Here is a 26756-nt window from a genome sequence, read left to right on the forward strand (position 1 = left end):
GCATCGGAGTTGAGATTCGACAAACAGGAGATTAAGTATTTATCCTTCACCCTCCAACCCCATTTATCTCCTTTTAAAATCTGGTCCCTTGTACCTGTTGCTGCGTTTGAACCTTGGGGAGTAACTGTTGAAATCTATCTCTCCGGGTTCTTCCCAATAACTTTGTTCTTTGTTCCTTTCACACTTCTTTCGACCTTTTCACAATTCTCTTTATTTATTATAATTATTTCCTCTTCTTTTCTTTTTTGTTTATTTTCCTCTCTTTTTATTATTACACACTTTTATTTAACTTTATCTGAACTTCGTTTGTTTGTCCCGTTTCAAATCTTTGAGCAGTTCGTTTTCTAGGTTCCATACATCCTAGAGAGCTGAAATTTGGCCCATGGTCCTCTTTTCTGGTACATTTGCATGTATCAAAATGTAATAACAAAAAAAATTGTTTAAAACTTTAAAATATATAATAAAAGTGTGTAGCCCTGAAACATGTTTTTTTAGTTTACTTGTTTGTATCTATTTCACTCAAAATTTCTCTCTCTTTATATATCCGTCTCGGGAGAAGTGAATTCTTACGATCTTTTGCAAGGCTCACTTGGCTGTACCTGGATGGTTTTGAATGTAGAGGAGTAGCAGCTGAAACCCAAATCCTATCCAAGTTCCTTCTGATGACTCGATATTTGCTCTTTGCTTATTCCGGTTACTGATGACTCCAATACAGAATTTAGTCTTTCATTTGATAAGGAAATTGGCAAGGGCATAAAGGCCAAGATTGTAAATTGATCAAGGCTGATATTAGGAAATTGGCCAAGTTTTCAGGGCTGAGATTAGGACATTGGCTTGGGCATCAGGGCCGTGATTGGAAATTCGCCAGAACATCAGGGCCAAGAATGGGAATCGATCAGGGCCGAGAATGGGAAATTGGCCAGGGTATCAGGGCCGAGAATGGGAATTGATCAAGGCTGAGATTAGGAATTTGGCCTGGGCATCAGGGCTGAGAATGGGAATTGAACAGGTTATCAAGGCCAAGAGTGGGAAATTGGATGACAACGAAAAGGGAGGGTGATTGTAGATTGTGAGGTAAATTTAAGCAATTAAAATGTCCAGTTACTTTTGGTAACTGTTTTCCTTAAAATAAAATTTAAAAAAACATTGCAGAAGAGATGAAAGATAAATTAATTAAAAATACATTAAAATTCAGTTTAATTTGTGGAATTATTGAATTGCTTTTTCAGCTCGTGTTTAAATCCTGCGTTACACTATTGCCCATTGAATCAAAGTCCATCCATTGGCAGCTGATAGGCAGGGGTTGAAGTTTCTTTCGTTTGGCAGGGTATTCTGCCATTCTGGTTTTTTGACTGCTAGAGATAAGGAGAGAACCAATAATCATATATTATGCATCTTGCATGCTGTTGAGTTTTGGTTTTAATGCATTTTGAGTTAATCCCTCTCCCCCACGCCCTACTCTTCCCCCACCTCAGCTGTCAAATGGAATCCCTGTTGAAAGTTGGTTTGTTGACCAGGAAGACAAGGAATTGCTCGACATAATGTCTTTCCTGGAGCATCTCGTAAAGATGGTGCGTACAATGTCAGAGAAGGCATGAGTAGGATAGGATAAAGCTATTTATTGACAAGATATAAGTTGCTTTTGTGATTTGTTTTATAATCTCTTTTATAATTACAGTGCCTTGCCATAATAAAATTAAGAGCCCAGATTGTATAAAAAAACGTAATTTTAACAACCTGTCATACAAACACAATGAAATGGACTTTCATATGTTGGTATCTGACAGCATGTCATCTGGCATCATGCATTGTTTTGAACCTGTGAAGGCCTCAAATCTATATAATAATAATAATAAATATTTCCGCATGTCATCCCTACGTATGGAGTACTATTGTACTCCATGATGCCTTAGTGTGTGTGTGCGTGCGTGCTGATGTAATTGAATTTGTTCCCAACGGAGTGAGAAATATTTCGGGAGTTTGCTAAGAATGTCCTGTGACAGCATAATAGCAGGGACCCACGGAAATTCCGCGTAATGTAAAATGTGAAAAAGAAAGTCCTCAACCTCTCCCCTCCTTCAGCCCCAAGTCCTTAAACCCCCTCCACCTTTTGCTCCCTGCCCCACTTTTCCCAACTCCAGGTTTACAACTCGAACTCCCCCTTTCTTCTTCAAGTCCTCAGCCCCAGTCCCCTCCGAACCCCAAGTCCGCATAATGGGGGAGGATTGGGGGGTGGGGGGGGGGGGGGTGGCATAAGAATCATTTTAGAATCTTCAGAAATGCATAGCTCAGTATGCTCTGTGTTTGGGTAGTTTAGTTTAGTTTGATTTATTAAGCAGGGAGATGTTGGCTTAAGGATTGTCCTGTTTATATGTGCATCATACTGTTATGGCCACGGGTTTCGGGTCTACTATGAAGGGGTTAGCCTCCGTGCCCTCCAAAACATACCGGACCTGAGACTGCCGTGTATGAATACCTTTGTACCTCGGCAGGTTGCTAAGCAACTACGAACGCCAATTGGTCCGTCGCCCAATATCAGCGTCCTACCGTCTGACACCGTTTGAACCTGCATCACGTGACTTTTCCAATCGGGGAATGTACCCTCGTGCGGTGTGCCAATCTTATCCTTGGATGGTAATTTGGGTGGCCAAGCTACCCGCGCTTGATACCCGCCGTGCTAATTAAGGAGCTTAAGGAGCCGGTTACGCGGGGAACAACCTTCCGCCTACGCTCGATGCGAACAGCGCTGGATCAATGAAGGAAAGGATATTCACGAACAGATTGAAACTAAAATGTCAACAAAGGATTTATTTACAGGTATTTACAAGCACAGGGATCATGCAGAATGGGGGAGGGACTCGAGGGCTTTAATGGTTGGGGGAAGGAAGGGTGCACACAAGGGGGACAATGGGGGAAAGGTGAATCTATATTTACAAGCAGTCGCTGACATAAAGCGTACAGCAAAACTTAGAAACAGCAAAGAAAAACGGACGAGAAATAGAACCTTAACCTATGCCTTATGTAAGGAAATGATAATTTGGGAATAACGAAAAGGCGTGATGTTTATATTAGCGCGCATACAGTGCATCAATGAAGCTCGTATGGATTGTACTTATCTCATAACGAGTCTCCTCGTCCCAATGACGCTCGTATGGACTTTTACAATTACGCTCTTTCTCCCCAATGGGACATAAGGCCACACACATTTCTAGGACTATGGCGCGACATGCAAATAGGCGCTGGTATTGTGTGCTTTGGCTGTACAGCTAATCATCCCTTTCGAATTGGTGGCCTCTCTACCCAGACTCCAATACACGATGACATACTATCCCATGTAAGGGGAAGGGACTATGATAATCTTTTGCTATGAAGTAAGTATTCTAAGGGACCTGTATGTTGGTTGCCATTGCTTCTTAGCAGTTTCTCAAAACCATAACGATACGAAGGGTGATACGTTCAAGAAATAACCAGGGTTTAACATGAAGGACCTGTATGTAAAACATTCTGCAACACTCAGAGTTGGGCATCAGTGGTGCCTTGGGAAAGTGACTGGAGGAGCTTTGAAAGGGGGCGTTGGTGAAAGGAGATTTGTTTTTTTGTCAGCTACAGCGAAGAAGGGACTTTGGCATCATTTGAGAAGGCATCGTCTCGTGATAGACCAGAGGGCTCGAGAGATTTTGGATCCGTAGAGGAACTGGTTTTTATTGCCTCCGGTCTGGTTGGTGTCTTGCTGTTCTCCCTGGTTCATGATCCTGCTCGTGTTCCTGCCTCATCCTGTTCGTCTCCCTGGTTCATATTCTTGTTGGTGATTGCTCACCTGCTTTGTTGTGGGTTTGTGGCTGCTTCGTTGCCACCTTCATTGTTGCTCAACAAGAGCTGAGGCCTCACTCAGTTCTTGTTTCCCTTCCCCAGCCGTGCTCGAGTCTGGTGTGAGGCACCTTTGATTTTCTTTATTTCTCTTGTAAATAATTATTTATTGTGATTCCATGCTCCCCCTCCCCCCTTATCCCACCATCATTCTCCACTGTTGCGTTCTATTTTCGCTGTTGTGTGGTGGGGGAATAAACCCTGTTAAAATCACATTAGGATCTCGTGTGCTGCTTGTGAATCCTGCAAAAATGCGAATCCGCAATTGCAGGCTGCTGGACGTGCACGCAAACAGGCTGCTGGACTCGACAATATGCATCACGAAGAAGATAATTAATTTAGGATCATTTGTTGACACAATTAGGCCACTCATAATCACTTTAGTGGCAATTCAACAGAATGTCTTTGGGACATATCTTGTGAGATTATGAATGGGGACCTCAAGATAGTTTGGATAATTGTTTCCAAGGGACATCTCGCTGCTACCGAGATGTGAATGGGGTGAAAGGAGAGGTTGGGAAGGTGGGAAAGTACGTTATGAAGAAGTACAGTGCATTCAGAAAGTATTCAGACCCCTTCACTTTTTTTCACATCTTGTTATGTTGCGGCCTTATGCTGAAATCGTTTAAATTCATTTTTTCCCTCATCAATCTACACTCAATACCCCATAATGACAAAGAGAAAACAGGATTTTAGAAAGTTTTGCAAATTTATTAAAAATAAAAAACTGAAATATCACATTGACATAAGTATTCATACCCTTTGCTATGACACTTGAAATTTAGCTCAGGTGCTCAGGTTATAGATGCCATTTCTCTTGATCATCTTTGAGATGTTTCTACAATTCTACACCTTGATTGGAGTCCACCTGTGGTAAATTCAATTGATTGCACATGACTTGGAAAGGCACACACCTGTCTATATAAGGTCTCACAGCTGACAATGCATATTAGAGCAAAAACCAAGCCATGAGGTCGATGGAACTGCCTGCAGAACTCAGAGACAGGATTGTGGTGAGGCACAGACCAGGGGAAGCCTACAAAAAAATTTCTGCTGCATTGAAGGTTCCCAAGAGCACAGTGGCCTCCATAATTCTTAAATGGAAGAAGTTTGGAACAACCAGGACTCTTCCTCGAGCTGGCCACCCGGCCAAACTGAGCAATCGGGGGAGAAGGGCCTTGGTAAGAGAGGCGACCAAGAACCCGATGGTCACTCTGGCTGAGCTACAGAGATCCTGTGTGGAGATGGGAGAAACTTCCAGAAGGACAACCATCACTGCAACACTCCACCGATCTGGGCTTTATGGCAGAGTGGCCAGACGGAAGCCAAACAGTTCAATTATGGTTTCATCAGACCACAGAATCTTGTTTCTCACAGTCTGAGAGTCCTTTAGGTGCTTTTTTGCAAACTCCAAGTGGGATTTCATGTGTCTTTCACTGAGGAGAGCATCTAAAAGATGATCAAGAAAAATGGGAGGCACCTGAGCTAAATTTCAAATGTCATAGCAAAGGGTCTGAATACTTATGTCAATGTGATATTTCATTTTTTTCTTTTTAATAAATTTGCAAAACTTTCTAAAATCCTGTTTTCTCTTTGTCATTATGGGGTATTGAGTGTAGATTGATGAGGGAAAAAATGAATGTAAACGATTTCAGTATAAGGCTGCAACATAACAAAATGTGAAAAAAGTGAAGGGGTCTGAATACTTTCTGAATGCACTGTAGGTGTAGGTGAAGTTGGTAATGGCAAAATATTAGGTGGATAGGAGGGGGGAAAGAGCGATACATATTCCACCATTTTAATGAGGTAATGAAATAATATGTTATGATGTGAGAATGCCTTCCAGCTTGGAAGAATGGGAAGACAGAGGGTGCACGGAGCAGAGAGGGAAAAGAGTTTTTGAAAGTTTGAAAGAGCAGAGAGGGAGGGGAGTGGAGGTGATTGAAGCCTTGGGGTGGGGAGGTGATTGAGGTCTTGATGTTGGGAGGGGTGGTGAGGTCTTGGGTTTGGGAAAGGGGTGGTGAGGACTTGGGTTTGGGAAAGAGTTGTTTGAGGACTTGAGGTTTGGGAGGGGAGCTGAGGACTTGGGGAGGAGGGAGTTTATATAATAAAGTAACTATTCTTTGCATAATATCGTTGAAGTTACAGTCATGTGAAAAAGTAAGTACACCCCATGTAAAGTTTTGACTTTTTCAACATATTTCAACATACAGCGATTTGATCTTCATTTCAACAATATTGATAGATAAAGGTGATATAATATAACAAATATCATGAAACATTTACATTTTGTAGTGCATTGTATTATTTAAATAAACATAAATGCAAATTTCGCATGTGGAAAAAGTAAGTACACCCTGACATTTATCACTACTTCAAATACCTAAAATTAGATACCTAAAAATTAAAACCTAAAATTACCTAAAATTAAAACCAGCTTAGGTGCAAATGATTAGAACATCATTAGAGAGGATCTTGGAGGAACTTGTCTTATTTAAACCTCAGACATTTAGTTTGATTTGCTCTTTCTTGTTGAAGTGTGCGGCGTCACCATGCCATGATCAAAAGAGCTCTCTGAGGCCTTCAGAAAGAAGGTTATAGATGCCTACGAGTCCGGGAAGTGATTTACAAAGATCTCCAAACAATTTGAAATCAATCATTCGACTGTCCGGAAGATCATCTGCAAGTGGAGAAGATTCCAAACAACTGCCAACTTGTTCAGGTCAGGCCGCCCCTTCAAGTTCAGCCTGAGAGCAGACCGCAATATGCTGAAAGAAGTCTCTAAGAACCCCAGAATGTCATCACGGGACCTACAGGTAGGCAAGAGCTACACTGTTGATGTCAAAGTGCACGAGTCTATCATTAGAAAGAGGCTGCACAAATTTGATCTACATGGGAGGTGTGTCAGGAGGAAACCTTTGCTGTCCAGAAAGAACATCAGGGCAAGACTAAAGTTTGCCAATGAACACCGAGGCAAAGACCAGTACTTCTGGAACAATGTGCTCTGGACAGATGAGTCAAAGGTAGAGCTATTTGGCCACAGTACCAGAAGACATGTTTGGCGAAAACCAAAAACAGCATTTGACCACAAGAACCTGATACCAACTGTAAAGCATGGTGGTGGAAATATTAGGGTTTGGGGCAGCTTCGCTGCATCAGGGCCTGGGCAGCTCACCATCATAGAATCCACTGTGAATTCTTCATTGTACCAGAGGGTGCTTGAGGATAATGTGAGGCCATCTGTCAGAAAGTTGAAGTTCAATCGAAGGTGGACCTTGCAACATGACAATGACCCTAAACATACCTGTAAATCCACCAAGGAATGGCTGAAAAGAAAGAAATGGAGGGTTCTGGAATGGCCAAGTCAAAGCCCGGATCTAAATCCCATCGAGATGTTGCGGTGTGATTTGAAACGAGCTGTGCATGCAAGAAACCCCTCAAACATCGCACAGCTGAAAGAATTCTGCATGGAGGAGTGGGCAAAAATTTCTCCCAGTCGATGTCAGAGACTGGTAGACAGTTATAAGAAACGCCTACTTGAGGTTGTTTCTGCCAAAGGAGGCAATACCACCTATTAGAGCCAAGGGTGTACTTACTTTTTCCACATGCGAAATTTGCATTTATGTTTATTTAAATTATACAATGGACTACAAAATGTAAATGTTTCATAATATTTGTTATATTATATCACCTTTATCTATCAATATTGTTGAAATGAAGATCAAATAGCTGTATGTTGAAATATGTTGAAAAAGTCAAAACTTTACATGGGGTGTACTTCCTTTTTCACGTGACTGTACATTTGACATTACCTGAAAATTTCCTTGGGTACCTACTCATCAATAATATTCTGGATGGCAGCTTGATCCAGATTTTCTCAAATATGGAGCATATTTTATTGCAACATTTGCATATTACTTGGTAGAGGTCGGCTTTTCCGTGTCTGGCGATCGATGTTCATGGGCGTGTTAAATGACATTCATGCCCGAACTACATGAGTGCCAAGACAAGAAGCTGCAGCTCATTCCGTCTCTTCCTGGCAAAGGTGAGTCTGGACATGTAGCATGTGGCACCATCTTCTTGCAGTAAATGTCCCAAACTGCAAAATGTCTTCCTGGTACACAAGAAACCCTCTTATTACTATGCCTGAAAGAGATGTGGATCAGGAGCTGTGGAAAAACCGACCTCTGCCAAGTAATATACGAGCGGCGACAAAATCTATTCCACATTTTGCAAAATCTTTATCAGCCTGTCATTCAGAATATTATTGATTTGATGCCTTCACGGGTTCAAGCAATGTATGATGCCAAAGGACTTGCTGTACCAGATACCAAGATATATAGTCCATTTGATTGTTTTCATAACCACAGATTACTAAAATACATTTTGTTTACAATCATTGGTGTTCTGTCACATGCTCAACCCACAGGGCAGGTTGCAGCACAGATTCCGAGCGGTCGGGGTAAACGGGTTGTTTTATCAAACAATGGTGAAATAAGACACTTGCAACAATGTTAGTGATAGAAAACCAACTCTATTTAAAATTTAGCCAAATTTCCCAACAATTTACCTTTATTTACAATTACCTTAAACCTATCCTGAAGCCTGCATGCCAAAGGATCACTTCACAATCTCTGACCGCAGAACCATGACATCACCTCTTTTTGTCATCCATCCTGGTGTGTGGAGCGAAAACCACACCCAAAGATACAGTGAAAAGAAAAAAAACATTGTGATGTGACCTTTTCAAACTTAAATTGACTAATTTGTTTGTTGCTTTCAGTTAAAGCTTTGTCGGCTTTGTCGACTTCGGATTTGGACATTTTCCATCACTTATGATCATTGTAACTGTGGTTGTTAAGATGTAAGTGGATTTGTCCTCATCCGCACTTTTCAGGGCACTGACGTGAGGCGATTAATCGAGGAGAGGTATCGACTCCATGAGAAACTACTTTCCACATCACCTTCGTGTTCAACATTATGATTGTCTTAGGGGGAAGTTCTCTACTTCATCTGTGTTACCATGGCAGTGGCCACACTGTTCATCTGATTGAATAACCCTTGTGTCCTCAATACCATCATGGAGGTCTGTGGCTGACAATCAGACTGTGTTTGTTCCTGTTTTGCATTATCGTTATCAAAGTTGAATGCGTACGCAAATGTTGCACTTGTGATGTGTTCAACAATCTTTTATTCTTGTTTTGAACGTGCTTGGTTTTATGTCTTTAACAACTCTTGACTGTTTGATGCAATTTTCATGTTTTCTTCTGAAAATAAAAGTTTTGTACATTTTGCATTACTGTACAAGGAAATGTCAACACAGGAGGAAGCCAATTTGGCCCATCATGCCTGTGCAACGTCTACAACCCCGAACCCAACGGCCCAATTTAAAAACACACTCGCTCTCCATGACACCAATGCCACCTCACACCACATACCAATCCGACCAGACAGAACTCAGTGTGAAGGGGTGAGGTAAACAGCCAGAATGAAGGCAGTGTGCGAGGAGTTACATCACAGATGGAAACAACTTGAATACTCACAACATGTAAGGATATTTATATATAGTTATTTTAATATTCTTTGTTTGTTGGGGGGAAAGGCCAGTTAGCTGTGTGTTGCATTAACAAAGACGATATGTTTACACTTGACAGCACCCACCATTCAATCAGTATCAGAAGATACCCAAGACAGCACAAAATGCGCACCGCTGACATTGCAGAATTCAATTCCGGTCTACCTTCCATCTGCCTATCTCCTTATACCTCTATTCCCAGTGATTGTAGGTACCTACCCAATTGCATTTTGAACATCACTACTGTCTCTCCTGCTACCAATCTTCGCAGGAAGGCAATTTCATAAATTAATGACATTGTGAAAAGGATGTCCTTGCTCCGTCCTTGTACAAGTGCCATTGAGTTATTTTCTGATCTATATATAACACTCTGATCTTGATGTGATTATATATAGATCAGTGGTTACTACAAGAATGGCCTTAAACCACTCGGACAGCAGCTCCTGGCTATTATACATAGTGCCATTAGGTTTCAGCGATCTTTGAAAAAAAATAAATTGTGACGTGTAAACAGATTTAAGTTAATCGATATAATCGATGTTCCTTTTCGATATCGCATCATTCATTTTTAGCTGTGACGAGCAGCTCTATGATAGGACCGCGTTGTTGTTCCTGTTGTTGGGGTGCCTTTTTGAATAGCGCATGCGCATACACTTGGACGTGCATTGGTATGAGGTAAGAACATCGCAGACTAAAATCGCGATTTGTTTGAAGAAACCAGAATAAATTTAGCAACAAAGACAACATGAATGTTTTCATATCAATCTCGTTTCACAGAACTTTTTTTACTTTCAAATCACTTTCACCACACTAAACAGAACCACACCACTGTTTTCACAGAACCACACCTACTTTCAAATCCCCTACCGACCAAGCCCGTTTCAAATTATCCCTCTGGCACCCAGAATTAACATTAATAAATAACATTAATGAATTAACATTAACAGAAATAACATTCACGTCCATACATTATATGTAATCAGTTGATGAAGCATGTTGCGTCGCAAAACAAAGGACAAGACCAGAACTGAAAGACAAAAAGACGCTAGTGCATGCGTATAATTTAATGACTGGTCGAATTTGGTAGCGCATATTGCAACGGATATCCTCATGATTCTACACGTCGCAGCTGGTGACCACACTGTGGTCATTTTTCTCTTGTTTTTTATTTTATTATATGAGACAATTATGTGCTCCACGTAAATATAATCGATATAATAATGTGCTTCTTCGTCTGTCCCTTCATCACATAGCGTGAGATGACAGAATATTGTGAGATTGGAAGAGAAATGTTTTCTTTTTGTCATTTGTATTTTTTTTCCCCGTGAAACAGTATTTTTATTTAATTTTTAAGTGCTCGTATGCATCACAAAGAAGATAATTAATTTCAGATGAATTATTGAAGGGACACTCATTACATTTTTTGAAGAGATACATTTTAGAGAATGATATCCCTGACCTATTAGCACAAAAATATTTTTTTGCGAGCATAATAAGCCGAATAATCGTGTTTTAAAATCGGACTATTTTCACTTCCTTTATGTAAATGAGCTACTTACGTCGATTCACGTGATGTCAAAGTTGCACAACTCGTTGACGGACGTGTGTGTACACCTGCCAGAATTCATAAGTTATTCTAGCGTTCAAGATGCCGATGTGCCAAGCTTTTAACTGTTTGAATCTTCGAGAAATTTGCCCTCAGAACGCGTTAACTTTTTACAGCGTAGCCCATAGGGCAAAGCCGTCCGTACGTATGTATGTCCCCTCAAACGTATACCAATCAGAGCTGAGGATCTGGTCACATGACAGGGTGATGTCTGATGTCATCACGGCGGTACGGCGGCTGACTCTCCACACACCGCCATTTTGATTCCAATTCCATTGAGGCCGAACATATCATCGAACCTGTCATATATATATATATATATATATATATATAACAATCGCCATGCTCTACCTTTCCGTTTTTCATTCAGTGTGAAACACAAACAAACCGATTGTTAAAATGGCCATCAAATATCGAAAGCATCGGTGTTTCGGCTCTTCCAACAATACCATACGCTAGTGCATGCGTATAATGCCTTAGGCATTATGCCTCACCTTTGGAACGCTTCGGACAAATTAAGCCCAGGTTTCTTAATACAGCAGTGTATCGTTTCAGTAGTATCATTTCCGTAATAATAATAATATAGTAAATATAACCATGATACCTTACTCCCAATGTTGTGAATGAAAAGTTAATGGATTGAAGCAGTGTATGGTTCATGAATCAATGATGGAAGTGTTCGGCACGAATATTAATAACCGCGGAAGTAAGGAATTAGCCTTGGTTTTTTTTTAGTAATATCATTTTCGAAATAATGAGAACGTAACGTGAATATTATGGTAAATCTAATCGTAACAATAATTCCTTCATAGTGACTGCAAACGTACTGGAAGTTAAAATATATCATCTTCTACATATTCAAGTAGCAGCAGTTTTGTGTCCGTTGTCATTACGTCTATGATGTCATTACAACGGCGTACAACGGCCGACTCCATCTACCGACATTTAAATTTACTAGTACACCCGCACACTACGGGAGCTGCAGGAAGGGTCATTCCTCTTTGGGGTATTTAGATTACAGTCGATCTCTGGTCGGGTCTCAAGAACATTGGGTGTGTATTAATTTACCAAGTTTCTTGTGGAGAGATCGCCAAGTGGGACTTTTGGTCTTGTTTTTTTTTGCATCCCTGACCCACAAAAGGATTGTCAACGATCATGTGCTTTGTTGTTGAAAAACCTAGGAACAACCAAATTCAGCATCAAAATGTCGTGATGTTTGCGAAGACCACTTTGAGCTATCAGCATTTGTTTTTGATCAATAGGCTCACTACCTGCGAAACAAGCCTCAGAAATTATTAAACACGATGCCGTACCGACACTTGCCTGGAGAGAATTAGCTGTTGATTTGAAGCCAGGCTTGTGAGCCAAGCTCAGAGCTCGTCCTCAAGTAGTTATCTATATTACTAGAACACTAGCAGAGCCTATCTGTCGCTTCACTGACGGACCAATTAGTCGTCCTGTTGGCCAGAAATCAAGGGAGGCACAAAGCGCCCCTCCCTTTCTATATAAGGGATCGTTTCTCTGTATGCAGCTTTGACATGGGCACTGAAAATTTATTTATCGGCCTCTACTGGATGAAATTGGCTGCAAATGTCAAAAGTTAATGCATTGAACAACAACAACACCAGGCATTTTAAGGCCATTTTTCCTGCTGGAGTGGGGTTAGCCTTGCGGGCCCCATGACAGTCTTCTCCATTTTGCCCCATTTTCTGCATCTCCCCTTGTTAACCACCTTGCCCGCATTTCTTCTTCCACCACCTTCAACCAAGTCTTTCTCGGTCTTCCCCGTCCTCTACTTCCTTCTACATTCATTTCCATCACTCTTCTCAACCAGTCACTTTCATCCTTGCTCAACACATGACCAAACCATCTCAACCTGTTTCTCTTCACAGCATCCATCACAGGCTCTATTCCCATCATCTTTCGCAATTCATCATTTGTCTTCCTCTCTCTCAACGATACTCCGCACATCCACAGAACCATTCGCATTACCACCCTTTCCAGCCTTCGTTGCTGCTCTACGTTCATTACCCATGTCTCGCTCCCATAAATCATAACACTTCTCACACATGCAACATACACCTTTCCCTTCAGCTTCAACGACACTCCCCTCCTCGTCAGAACGCCACTCAGTTCCCGAAACTTCTTCCATGCACATCTCACTCTAGCAACCTTTGCCGAGTCTGATCCACCTTCTCCGTTCAGCATGTCTCCTAGGTAGCAAACTGTTTTCACACCTTCCAGCTTCACGCCATCTCCAAGATCTAACTCAACATTTCCTCCATCGGCAGCTCCCTCTGTGCACACCTTACACTTGAATGTAGCTGCCACACTGGTCAATGACCCTCTCAGACCACTACATTTTTGATGAACCCACTCACCGCACATTGTACATTGAATGGAGTTCACTCCGACACCCTTCCTGCACACAGCACACGTCCACTTCCCAGTTCTTTCCACCTCACCACATGCTTTACCACTTGCCATCACCTTTGTTTTTCCGATATTCACCTTCAGACCTTTTGGCTCCATACATTCCTTCCACTTGTTCATCTTTTCCTTCAGTCCATCCATACTTTCCGCAACCAACACCAGATCATCTGCATACAACAACTCCCATGGTAAACCCTCCTTTACATTCCGAGCCAGCACCTCATCACAGCTACAAATAGTAGTGGACTTAGTACTGACCCCTGATGCACTCCCACCTTCACCTCAAACTCACCACTGTTCCCGTCCTTCGTCCTTACAGCTGTGCGCGCTCTCTCCTATATTGCCATCACTACTCTGATCAACCATTCCTCCACTCCTAACTTCCTCAATGCCCATGTCACTACTTCGCGTGGAACCCTATCGAATGCTTTCTCCAGATCAACAAACCCAAGAAAACAACTTCTTCCTCTTCTCCATGTACTTCTCCTGCAACTGCCTTACAATAAAAAGCACGTCTGCCGTTCCTCTTCCTGGCATAAATCCAAACTGCATTTCGTCGATCTTCACTTTCTTCCTTGTCCTCCTCTCCAACACCCTTTCCAATACCTTCATTCCAATACCTTCAATGCAAGTAAATGCATTGAACGTCGAGGTAATATGCTCCAAATTTCAGCAACGTCCCTTTACGCATTCTTGAGTTTTATGAAGAAAACCCTCGAATTCACGTTGGTGTCTGTCAGTCCGTCCGTCCAAAGTGTGTTTGCGCTCATATTTTAAAGGCTATACATTGAAACTAGCTGAAACCTGGAATGTACATCGGCCAATACATCTAATGAATGGCTTTCAAAACAAATTTCACCGAAGTGCCATAGTTTTTTGCTTTAAAAAAATATATTGTTGCGGATATGGGATTGGCATCCATCAATATCCGCTTGTAAATATTCCCCTATTTCCTCAATACTTCCCAACTATCCCCAATCCCCCATTCCCTAGTCCCATTTTCTGTAAACAACACTCTGTAGACCCGACCTCCCCCTATTTCCCCCATTAAATGTCGCATCCAGGTCCACCGCATCTCACGTAGACAACTATAGGACATCTTGCTAGTTATTCTTAGTCTATGTCAGTTAAGGACTCGTTTCCATTAATTTTGACTCTTCGTTGCACCAGAATGTGATTGTATGGCACCATTAGGAAGTTTAGGACCTCCCAATACCTCCCCGCAGCTCTTCCTCACGGTTCAACAACAACAACAACGGCGGCGGCGCGGGGAGTGCGCGTCCTCACTCCGGCTTGGTTGGTAGGGGGTGTTGGGAGGGCACCAGGCCTTTCCAACGAGCCGCCATCGAACATGTGCTCGACGGGGTTACCAAGTAGGGGCTCGCTGTCAGCTCCTCGTCAAGGGCGGAGCCCGGTAACCCCCGCACCCAATAGAAGCGGCGGACCGGTCCCATCTGGGGCGGAGCCAACGAGCCGAGGGCGTGTGCCTCCCCGCTGAGCATGCGCAGGAAGAGGGAGGTGACGTCAGATGCGCGCCGAGCTTGGAGAGAGAAGGACGCCACCTCCGAGCGCTGTGACACCTCCCCGCATCTCTGGACTGAACCGTGCTTGATCCTGTCCCCGAGCCAAGGTGCACCTTGTGCTATCGAACTACCTGTCCTTCCCTGCCATCAATCCCTGTGTAAGTCAGTCTTGTTCCATTTGTCTGTGGTCTGTCGGGGATAAGATAAGACTGTAACTAAGTGCCTATCTCTTCTGTGTCTTTTACTTCACTCTACCTTGTAATCTACCCCTTTTCTCCACCACTAATTATATCCTCCTCCAGAGGTCTTGAGAACTGTACCCCTTGCGTCGTTTCATTTATCCCAGTCGTTGTGTCCTTTCCATCATTGATTTAGCGTAGCGCGATTTGGCCAACGTTCGAGTGGAATCGGGTGAGTTGGGGGTAATCGGGTAAACTGTGCGAACACGGCGGCCATTCCGCTCGGTCAAGCAACATCTTTAGCCGTGTCCGTAACAATTGGTGTCAGGAAGTGAGATTGGACCCGAAGCGCGCTTCACGCGCTCGAAATTATTAACGGTGAAATTTGTTTTGTTTTAAAATAAAAACCCGAATTTTGAAAGTCGCGCTATGGCAGATCAAGACGGCTGGGTTCCAGTAGAGGAGAGTGAGGCAGGGTCGATCCAGGACCAAATTGAGGGACATGAGGAGAGCGAAGCAGTGAGGGCGGCAGGTTCGCAAAATGGCGTCCTCGCGCACGAGGTTACGGGCGCGCAAAATGGTGCCTCGCACATGGCTACGGCGGCCGCACCCGCTGCACAAGTGGGAGGGATGGCCCAAATGCAGGCCCTCATGGAGCAATTTATGGTACAAATGCAGGCGTCCCTCAACCTGCAGAAGGACGAGATGAGGGCTGATAGTGAGCGATTGGAGGGCCAAATGGGGGTAATGGGGAACCGGATGGATGCTCAGGGTGAGCGATTGGAGGGCCAAATGGGGGTAATGAGGGACGAAGCGAGGGGTACCGGTGAGGGATTAGACAAGAAATTAGAGGGGTTAGACAATGGGATAGAAGGGGTGAAACATGGGGTAATGGGGGTAGAAAACAGAATGGCCGCTCAAGAGAATCAAATGGAAGGGATGAAAAAGGGGTTAGAGGGGTTAGAAAACAGTATGGAAGGCAAATTGAGGGACATAAGGGACCAAGCGGAAAGGGAAGTTAAAAAAATGGGGCAGCAGATAGAGGGGGTCAGAATGGGGGTAGAAACTAAATTGGATGCTCACAGGGAGGAAATGGAGCAGATGAGGGTGGCATCTGGGCAGGAGATGCAAGTGATGGGAGAGGAGATCAGAAGAGGTGTGAGTGAGGAGGTCGGAGGAGTGCGCGAGGAGGTGAGGCACTGTGAGGAGCGCATGGAGAAGGAGGTGAGAAAGGGGACTGTAAAATTGCAAGGTGGTATAGAGGAGTTGACGCTGGGAGTAGAACAACTGACAGTGGGACAAAAGGAGTTGGGGGAGCAGGTAAAGAAGAACACAGCGGTAATAGAGGGTTTAAAATCGACACAGAAGGAGATGAAAAAGGACGTAGGGGTAATTAAAAAAGAGTGTCAGACGGTACATGAGGACCTGACGAGGAAAATGAACAAGGTGGTAGAGGTGATGGAGGTTAAAGAGCGGGAGGTGCGGGAGCACATAGGAAAAAATAAGGTGGAGTTAGAGGAAGAACTTAAGGGGGCGCACGAGGAGATGAAGGAGGTGAAGCAGAAATTAGAAGAAGTGGAAGAAGGGGTGAGCGAAATTAAGAAGCGACGGAGAGAGGATAAGAAAGAGATAAAGGAGGAAGTAAAAGAATTGGTCCAAAGTCTGTGTTCGGATCGTGATGATGTGCTCATTAACCGGATGAGGGATTCGCAGGTGATGGAGGAGAAGCGAAGAGAAAGAGGACCCGGTGTAAGTGGTGACCAATATGGTCGTGCGTATGATGCGCCAGGTGATTTAATAAGCTTGGGGGTCGAGATAGACCCGGATGTTCGTGAGAGGCCAAGAGTGAGGTGTATGGCTGGTCCGGAGGGTATGGAACGAGGGTGCGAGCGAGAGGGTCCGGTGATGGGAGAGGTGCGAGGTGTGAGTGAGCAAGGTTGTGGTGGTATGGAATGGGTAGCGGGTTGCGGAAGTGTGACCCATGCATCGACACCAACAGGGGTAGTTTTTAGAGGGACAGGGCAGGCACGAGAGCCCCTTGGGGGTAATGTACTGTGGGGGCCCGGCCGGTTCGGCCCCGCGCTGACCCCACAAGGGGCGACGCACGGGGTCCGGCAGGTGGGCAACGACTCACATACGAGGTGGTCCCACAAGGTCCCACTCGCGCCGTATGACGGTGGGTAAGGGTGGCATCCCTGCCACCCTTCCCATGATGTGGGGCAAATGCGCTATAGATTATGGGGTTTATGGCAGTGAAAACTAGCCCGGGTGGGTTAGGATATTGTGTGTAGGGATCTAGCGAAGATGACATTAGGTAACGTTAAGGTTTAGATAGTGACTGATACCTGTAGTGGGGACGTAGTAGCTTAGTGTTTGATAATGACGAGGGAGCGCAATAGTTTAAAGGGACGACTGGGAAGCGCAAGTTTCAGAGGGGAGTAGTTAGATGAGATGATGCTGTGTGAGAACTGGACAGGTGTGTGGAGCAGTGTATGAGTAGTGAGTGTTGTGGATCAGCGCAAATGCGCTTGGGGGAGAGAAGGGTGCAGGCGGCACCAAGTATGAGAGCACAGGTGTGCAAGTACAGGTGTGTGGAATACATGGAGTAAGTGGTACGGAGTGGTGTGCATGGTGCGAAGGTGTGGATGGGGGAAGAGTGGACCCCTTTCACGAGTACCCGGGGCGGGTAGTGTAAGTGTTAGGTAGAGGGTATAGGTAAATTGTGGTTGGATATTGGCATTTGTGGTGCGGATGCAGAATGGTATTGTGGATGGGTGCATTGGTGTGGTGAAATTGGCTGGTCGTGTGGCCTGTTAGTATGAGTGTGAATGGTTGGGCACTCCGCCACTGTTAGATGTCGGCCAGGTGAGGCCGCAGGTGGGCTCTGGGAGCCGTTAGTGTCAGTGGGTGCCTGAGGATCCCGGGTGTGGATCGGGCAGGCCGTGCCAGAGAGGGCACTGAGGGGGTGAGAGTGCGAGAGGGCCTTCCCCAGTTAGTTAGGTTAGGGTGAGGAGCAGGTGAGCTCGGTAGGCAACAACAGTGGTGGAGGTGTGCAGTTGGGTGGACCAGCTGGGAGCGTCACACGACCCAGCCACCGAAATTGTGCGGGGGCACCGAGTGATGAATCGGGGGAGTGAGACCCCAACTTGAGAAGCACCACAGTTTGGGCAATGGGAATTGGTTTTTAGAACCCATAGTGTAAGTTGGCCAATGGATTGGCAGGGAAAGACCCCGGGTAATGTAAAGTTGTTAAAGTCATTTAGGAAATAGTTAGGGTTGATGAACCTGTCGCACCATACGCAGCCACTTACCTGAGGTGATGATGATGACTCCACACCTGTGTTTTCTTTGTTTTGTGTTGCAGGAAATGAGAATTGCTGTGTGGATTTGTGAGACGCATCACGACGTGGATGAGACATTGGGGTGATTCCATCTCTCCCTCCCTAGGAGGGACTGATGATGAATTGGTGATGGCAAATTTTGATGTTGAGTTGGAGATGGCAAATTTTGATGAGAGTTGGAAATGGCAAATTTGATTGGTTAGGAGGGAGAGAAGACGAATTTGGTTTATGGGAGGAACGGGGAAGACAGTAGGGACGTTTGTTGATGTGTAAAGTAGATGTTTATGGGTACTGTTGTGTTTTGTGGATACAGTAAGGGGTAAGGGAGGGGCAATGTAGGTTACCTGGTTGGGGGGGGGGGGGGCGTACGGTAGGAACGTACCTGTCTCACCTGATTCCCATGTGCCCCCAGTGTGCATTACCTTGCATTGCGTGCACTTTTGCGCCCTTACCACCTTACTCACTTGTCTTATTTTGTCTCCCACCTCCGAGGATCTGGCTTTGGGGCAGAGAGAGAGGAGAGAGAGGTGCTGGCTCCGCAGTTGTGGGCCTGTACTTCCGCTGCTTGCTGCCTGGATCGATACACCAAATGGACCGCAATTTTTGTGGCCGCCCACCATGGACCGCAGTTCTTTTGCGGGCAAGCACCACCCGTTGATGGACCTCTGGGTCAACGTGGCACCTATGCCATTCAGATGAACCACTTATAGTTGGCCCCCCTGACGGCCACAATTTAGAAATGGACGCGGTTGGCGCCTTTCTTTATTTCTAAAGAAGCCAGAAGGCCAAGTGCACTCCAAGAAGGCAAGACCAGCGGCAGAACATCGGCCGGCTGCGACACCACCGGTGACCATGGACACTTAATTGTGCATTTTTATTGAACACTTTATTGGTGCACCGGATGGTGCTGACTGTACATAATGGGGTGGTGCTTTTGGTGCTTGGACGGGGTGCTCTGCACATTATTAAAGGCCGTAGGGCCACAGGGCACTCGTGGGTTGGTGTATCGATGCTGGCATGCGTGCTCTCTCTCTATGCATAACATCTGCATGTGTTCCTCAAAGAACAGGTCCTGGATCGTAGTGTAAATATCAGTGTAGTCTTGTATAAATGATGCTCCCTACCGGCTGTATGTTTAGTTTGAGGATTCTTTCCGCGATTCGGTTATCCTGTGGGTGTGTTTCTGTTAGGAGAAGGGTGCAACGTCGCAGGGGGACATATTTACTCATTTGTGAACATCTGTAAAACTGTCGCACTCAGGGTTGAGTTAATAGTAGAGGGAACTACATCTGAGTGCCACACTAACGTAGGTAAAAATTTATCGGGTCGGGACGCCCCGAGGTAGAGAAGGGTGCAATGTTGCGGATATGGGATTGGCATCCATCAATATCCGCTTCTAAATATTCCCCTATTTCCTCAATACTTCCCAACTATCCCCAATCCCCCATTCCCTAGTCCCATTTTCTGTAAACAACACTCTGTAGACCCGACCTCCCCCTATTTCCCCCATTAAATGTCGCATCCAGGTCCACCGCATCTCACGTAGACAACTATAGGACATCTTACTAGTTATTCTTAGTCTATGTCAGTTAAGGACTCGTTTCCATTAATTCTGACTCTTCGTTGCACCAGAATGTGATTGTATGGCACCGTTAGGAAGTTTAGGACCTCCCAATACCTCCCCGCAGCTCTTCCTCACGGTTCAACAACAACAACAACAACGGCGGCGGCGCGGGGAGTGCGCGTCCTCACTCCGGCTTGGTTGGTAGGGGGTGTTGGGAGGGCACCAGGCCTTTCCAACGAGCCGCCATCGAACATGTGCTCGACGGGGTTACCAAGTAGGGGCTCGCTGTCAGCTCCTCGTCAAGGGCGGAGCCCGGTAACCCCCGCACCCAATAGAAGCGGCGGACCGGTCCCATCTGGGGCAGAGCCAACGAGCCGAGGGCGTGTGCCTCCCCGCTGAGCATGCGCAGGAAGAGGGAGGTGACGTCAGATGCACGCCGAGCTTGGAGAGAGAAGGACGCCACCTCCGAGCGCTGTGACACCTCCCCGCATCTCTGGACTGAACCGTGCTTGATCCTGTCCCCGAGCCAAGGTGCACCTTGTGCTATCGAACTACCTGTCCTTCCCTGCCATCAATCCCTGTGTAAGTCAGTCTTGTTCCGTTTGTCTGTGGTCTGTCGGGGATAAGATAAGACTGTAACTAAGTGCCTATCTCTTCTGTGTCTTTTACCTCACTCTACCTTGTAACCTACCCCTTTTCTCCACCACTAATTATATCCTCCTCCGGAGGTCTTGAGAACTGTACCCCTTGCGTCTTCATTTATCCCAGTCGTTGTGTCCTTTCCATCATTGATTTAGCGTAGCGCGATTTGGCCAACGTTCGAGTGGAATCGGGTGAGTTGGGGGTAATCGGGTAAACTGTACGAACACGGCGGCCATTCCGCTCGGTCAAGCAACATCTTTAGCCGTGTCCGTAACAATATATATATATATATATATATATATATATATATATATATATATATATATATATACAGACTTGGCATTTAATATGGAATATTTTTTTTTTCTTGACTTGGGTTTACTTTCTTAACTCAGTATATCAATCTGGTGAGTTTCTTTTACACTTTGGTGATTTATTTGTTAAAAGAGCTGTGGTGAAAATGTATCAAAGTTGAACCCAGGTGTGATGCTCACTTAAACCACTGAGAGGCGTCTATAAGACCTCGGACGTCCGCGACTTCGGGCCACTCCTGCGACATTATTCTATGACATGTAGACTCGGATGGTACGTACCCGCTGATATTCCAGGCTTGCTTGCATTGACTAATATAATCGATCCTTCCTATATGATGCCAAGATCCTGATATATATTGCATGATTGTATTCTACAGGATGATGCCAGAGATCTGATTGTTATTAAACCTACCTATGGGACAAAGTTGTGGACTTGATTAATTTTCACAACACTTAATAACAATCAGTTCCACCGTCCACTCGAGGACAAGAGGAGAACATGGCGGGACAGGATGATCCAGGTGCCGCAATTCTTCGCCGACCCACAAGCAGTGGATGCGGGCTCGGAGCTGACACATTGGCTAAAGTCCCTGGACAATCAGTTCAGAGCCCAGGACGCCGATGTCACTGATGAAACAAAATTACAGGTACTGCAGACTAAAGTACACCATACTGTCTCCAGGGGAATCGAACAGTGTACGACATTCAATGCAGCGGTGGCGGAGCTAAAACGGATTTACATTAAGAAGCGAAGCGTGGTCTATTCCCGGCATCTGCTCGCAAAGCGGACTCAACAGCCCACAGAGACGTTAGACCACTACGCACAAGAGCTGCGATGTCTGCTCGCTGATAGTGCCCAGGAGGTACGGACACACGAGCAAGTACAGGACGACCTTGTACACGATTCTTTTGTCTCAGGAATCAGCTCTTGAACCGTTAGAGGCTTCTGGAAGTAGAGGACTTGACGTTCACGGAGGCTTTACGGCTGGCTCACGTCTACACTTCAGCTCGTGAACAATCTGACTCCTACGAGCATACGCGCGTCACTGCGGGGATTTCTCGTCAAGCCCGACCGGAGAGAGCTACCGCAGAGAACACTGAAGCCGACACGGCATCACTGCAGGAACCCCTGGCCTCTCCCGAGGAGGACCCTGATTCCGGCTTGGCGGCAGCCGCTGCTGCGGGTCTAAAGCCCGGACGAAACGCTACGTGCTACTTCTGCGGAAATCGACAACATCCCAGGTCAGCTTGCCCGGCTCGGGAAGCGATATGTCATCTGTGTTCAACAAAAGGGCATTTTGCAAAAGTTTGCCGAAAAGCTGCGCGGGGCAAACGAACTCGCGCGACAATGAATGTGCTTATCGCCGGGCCAAGAGGCCGAGCACCAGAGCGTGGCGCCTCACCCGCCTTTGATGAGCGGCGTACCTCCTCGTGGGCCCCTGGCTGCGCGCTCGACCTTGGTGAGATTCAACGGGCCGCCAAAACAACTGGCGAAAATACGACCGAACGCGGAGCGACTGTCCTTGGCTGGTATCCGAACGTCTCATGATGGCTTTGAGACTCACCGCGTGACTCTAGCGCCATCCGAAGGCTACTCGTACGAACTACAAGCTCCCATTTTGGCACGGAAGACTGCAGATGGCTTTCAAACTACGCGCTTGACACGAGCGCCCTCCGGAGGCTGCTCGAACAAACGGAGAACTGTAGCTGGCATTGGATCTATACGCGAGGCACGATCGTCTCGCTCTGATGGCTCGGCGTCTGCCGGACCTCCTGGCCTGGCTCAGGCCATCATCCCACTTATGATCGAGGGAATTTTTGCACGGGCTCTAATCGATACAGGGTCCACAGATAGTTATATCGATCATCGACTGGTGCAAAAACATGGATGGCCGATCCTCGGGACATGCCGTCAGATCTTTATGGCCTCCCAAGGGCTTAGGCTCAACACAAAAGGGGAATGTCGATTGAAGCTTGTGATAAAGGGACGAATGTTTCCAGATGTACATCTCATGGTCTTACCTGCATTATGTGCTGATATCTTGTTAGGACATGATTTTTTTAAGCGACATGGACGTTTGGAAATGGAATTTGGTGGTACTGATACGCTGGCTGTTTGTGCACTCGCAGGGATGGAAATTGAGCCTCTGTCGCTGTTTCCCAATATGACCACGGACTGCACACCTGTAGCGGTAAAATCACGGCGCTACTCCTGAGCTGACGCGCAATTCATTGCGGATGAAACAGCCCAGCTCTTAAAGGAAGGTATCATAGAACCTAGCCGGTCGCCGTGGCGGGCACAGGTCTTAGTGGTGCGAAGTGAAGCGCATCAAAAACGTATGGTAATCGACTATTCGCAGACGATTAATCGATTTACACAGCTGGACGCCTACCCCCTTCTGGGATTGGACGCTCTGGTTTGACAGGTTGCCCAGTACTCAGTCTATAGCACTCTCGATCTACGTAGTGCGTATCATCAGATCCCCATCTCCGGGGCTGACCGCATCTATACCGCCTTTGAATCGGGTCAAAGGTTATACCAGTTCACCCGACTACCTTTTGGGGTGACGAACGGGGTTTCCTATTTTCAGAGGGCTATGGACGACCTCATCGCTAAGGAGAACTTAACCGATGTCTTTGTATATCTGGACAATCTTACGGTTTGCGGGCATGACCAGGGGCATCATGATGCGAATCTGAAGCGCTTCCCCGAGGTCGTGCAGAGGTATCGCCGAACCATGAATGAGGCTATGTCGTTACTCCATGTGCACGATAGATCTTCTGGGGTACACCGTGACCCACGGCTCTGTTGCTCCTGATAAGGAGCGTCTGCGACCTTTGCTCGATATGGCCCCGCCCTGCGATCGAGCTGCGCTGAAGCATGCTCTCGGGCTGTTCGCCCATTATTCTAAGTGGGTGCAAAATTTATCTGCGAAACTCTGCCAACTTGTGGCCTGCGACGCGTTCCCCATGAGCCCAGCCGCCTTGGCTGCCTTTCGGGGCCTTAGGTCCGACATCGCTGGCGCTGCTGTGGCGACGATCGACGAGAGCAAATCTTTCGTCTTAGAAAGTGATGCCTCGGATCATGCGATAGCGGCGACTCTCTCCCAAGGAGGCCGCCCTGTGGCTTTCTTTTCGCGGACTCTCACCTCCGCTGAGTGGAGGCATTCGTCTGTCGAAAAGGAAGCGTACGCGATCGTCGAGTCGATTCGGCGATGGCGCCCGTACTTGCTAGGGCGATGCTTCCAAATTATCACGGACCAACAGAGCGTGGCGTTTATGTACATGCTCAACGCATTAAGAATGAGAAAATCACTCGCTGGCGTATCGAACTCGCCGACTTCTGCTACACCATCAAATATCGCCCGGGGAAGGATAACCTGGTCGGCGACGCCCTATCGAGGCCGGCTACGTGTGCGGGTCTTATAACTTTGGAGGGTCTGCACGCTTTGCACGACACTATGTGTCATCCTGGGGTGACGCGTTTCGCTCATTTTGTGCGTCGTGGTAATCTTCCGTACTCGGTTGAGGACATCTGCCGGGTCTGCCGCGACTGCGCTGTATGTGCAGAACTCAAACCGCGTTTTTACAACCCTCCCATGGGGACGCTGGTTAGGGCTACTAGACCGTGGGAGAGATTGGCGATAGATTTCAAAGGACCGTTGCCGGTGTCGAGTAACTCGTTATCTGCTCACTATCGTTGATGAGTACTCGCGATTCCCTTTCGCTTTCACGTGCGCAGATATGACGGCTGCCACTGTCATACGGTGCCTGCAGAATTTGTTTTCTATGTTTGGGTATCCGGCCTACGTGCATACAGATCGGGGTGCGGTGTTCCTGTCCCAGGAAGTGAGGAGCTTCTTGTCCGCGGTCCGAGCGGGAGTTATCTCCCTGCTTTGCGGTCAGATTGGCACTCAGGTATTTGGGACTCCATTGACCAATCACCCTGGCCAATCTCGCCCGGAAAGGAGCGTTATAACTTCCAGGATTGGGGGACGGCCAGCTTGAAAGACAAGGGGATAACCCCCCCCTTGGTAAGGGGAGCGCCGACCCCCGAATCCGCAACAATTGGTGTCTGGGAGTGGGATTGGACCCGAACCAAATTTTATATATCTAAAGAAAAAAAAAAATTTGGTCGAAATTACGAGCGGCCGAAATTTTATTAAAACATCCAAATTGGGTCGTGCCATGGATAGTCAAGGCGATCGGATGCCGGTGGGGGAAAATGAAGGGGTAGAATTAACCCAGGACCCCAGGGAGGATGTGGGAGAGATGGAAGAGGAGATTGAAGAAGATGCGGTAGTGGGGAGTGCAGGCGCACAAAATGGCGGTGCCTCGCACATGGCCGCGGCAGCCGAGCCCGCGGTGCCAATGGACTGGGGCCTATTTATGGAGCAAATGAGGGCCTTTATGGTCAAGACGGGCGAAGACATGGAAAAGAACAGGGAGCAATTGGGAAGCCAAATTGGGGGGTTAGACAGCAAATTTGAGGGGTTAGACAGCAAATTTGGGGGGTTAGACAGCAAATTGGGGGGATTAGAGCACAAATTGGGGGGCCAATTAGAGGACGCGGGTGGCCAGATGAAAGAAATGAAAGAGGGGTTCGTGGGGTTGGAAAATAGGATGGCCACCCAGGAAAATCAAATGGAAAGGATGAAGGACGGGTTAGCCGGGTTAGAAGACAAAATGGGGGGCCAACTTAAGGAAATGGGGGATAAATCCGCCCGATAAATAAAACAAATGGGGGATCAATTAGAAGAGGTAAAAATCGGGATACAAAACAAATTGGACACCCACAAGGGGGAGTTAGAACAGATGAGGGCAGCATCTACCAAGGAAATAGGACTGATGGGGGAGGATATAAGGCGCGGGGTGAGCGAAGAGGTCGCGGGGGTACGCGACGAGGTAAAGCGGGGTGAGGGGCTCGTGGAGAAAGAGGTGAGAAAGAGTACGGTGAGGTTACAAGGGGGGGTATAGAGGAATTGACACGAGGAGTAGAGCAGCTGACAGTGGGACAAAAGGAGTTAGGGGAGCAAGTCGATAAGAACACAGCTGTGATAGGGGGGCTGAAAGCGACACAGAAATAAATAAAGAAAGAACTAATAGCGACGAAGAAGGAATGTCAGACGGTACACGAGAGACTGACAAACAGGTTGGATGAGGTGGTAGAGACGGTGGGGGCAAGAGAACAGGAGGTCAGAAGGCATATAGAGACGACCAAGGTGGCCTTAGGGCTTAGAAGATGAAATTGTGGGGGCGCACCGGGAGATAGAGGAGGTGAAACAAAAGTTAGAGGAAGTGGAAGAAGGGGTGAGTGAAATTAAAAAGAGACAAAGGGAGACGAAGAAGGAAATAAAGGAGGAGGTGATGGAATTGGTGCAAGGTCTGTGCTCACAGCGTGATGACGTACTTACTGACCAAATAAAGAGTTTGCAGGTGGCGGAGGAGGAGCGAAGAGGAAGAGGTGCCGAGGTGAGTGGCGATATGTTCGGAAATGCATATGGTGTGAGGGGAGGTTCAGTGAGCTTGGGGGTTCTTATAGACCCGGGCATTCGTGAGAGGCCAATGGTGAGGTGTGCGACTGGTCCGGAGTGTGTGGAAGGAGGATGTGTGCAAGAATGTCCGACCAGGGGGAGTGTGAAAGGTATTGGTGAGCCAGGGTGTGCGAGTATGGAGTGGGTAGCGGGTTGCGGAGGGGCAACCCAAACATCG

At 46.4% G+C, this 26756-nt stretch overlaps 2 protein-coding genes across 4 annotated transcripts in view; both read left to right on the forward strand.

The window, feature by feature from the left end:
* LOC137431225 (CTD small phosphatase-like protein 3) overlaps positions 1–9161 on the forward strand; it is an 87391-nt gene extending 78230 nt beyond the window's left edge. For all 3 annotated transcript variants that reach the window (XM_068122315.2, XM_068122317.2, XM_068122316.2), the window contains 2 exons: positions 1476–1571; positions 8765–9161. In XM_068122315.2, the coding sequence (XP_067978416.2) occupies positions 1476–1571; positions 8765–8851 (183 nt within the window). In that variant the 3' untranslated portion in view covers positions 8852–9161. The remainder of the gene's footprint in view (positions 1–1475; positions 1572–8764) is intronic.
* Positions 8765–26756, forward strand: part of CERS1 (ceramide synthase 1) — a 132874-nt gene continuing 114882 nt past the window's right edge. Inside the window, exon 1 of the mRNA XM_078781726.1 lies at positions 8765–8953. Within this exon, the coding sequence (XP_078637852.1) occupies positions 8948–8953 (6 nt within the window). The 5' untranslated portion in view covers positions 8765–8947. The remainder of the gene's footprint in view (positions 8954–26756) is intronic.

Source organism: Myxine glutinosa, chromosome 7 (assembly GCF_964187855.1).
Source record: "Myxine glutinosa chromosome 7, kmMyxGlut1.1, whole genome shotgun sequence".
Taxonomy (NCBI): domain Eukaryota; kingdom Metazoa; phylum Chordata; class Myxini; order Myxiniformes; family Myxinidae; genus Myxine; species Myxine glutinosa.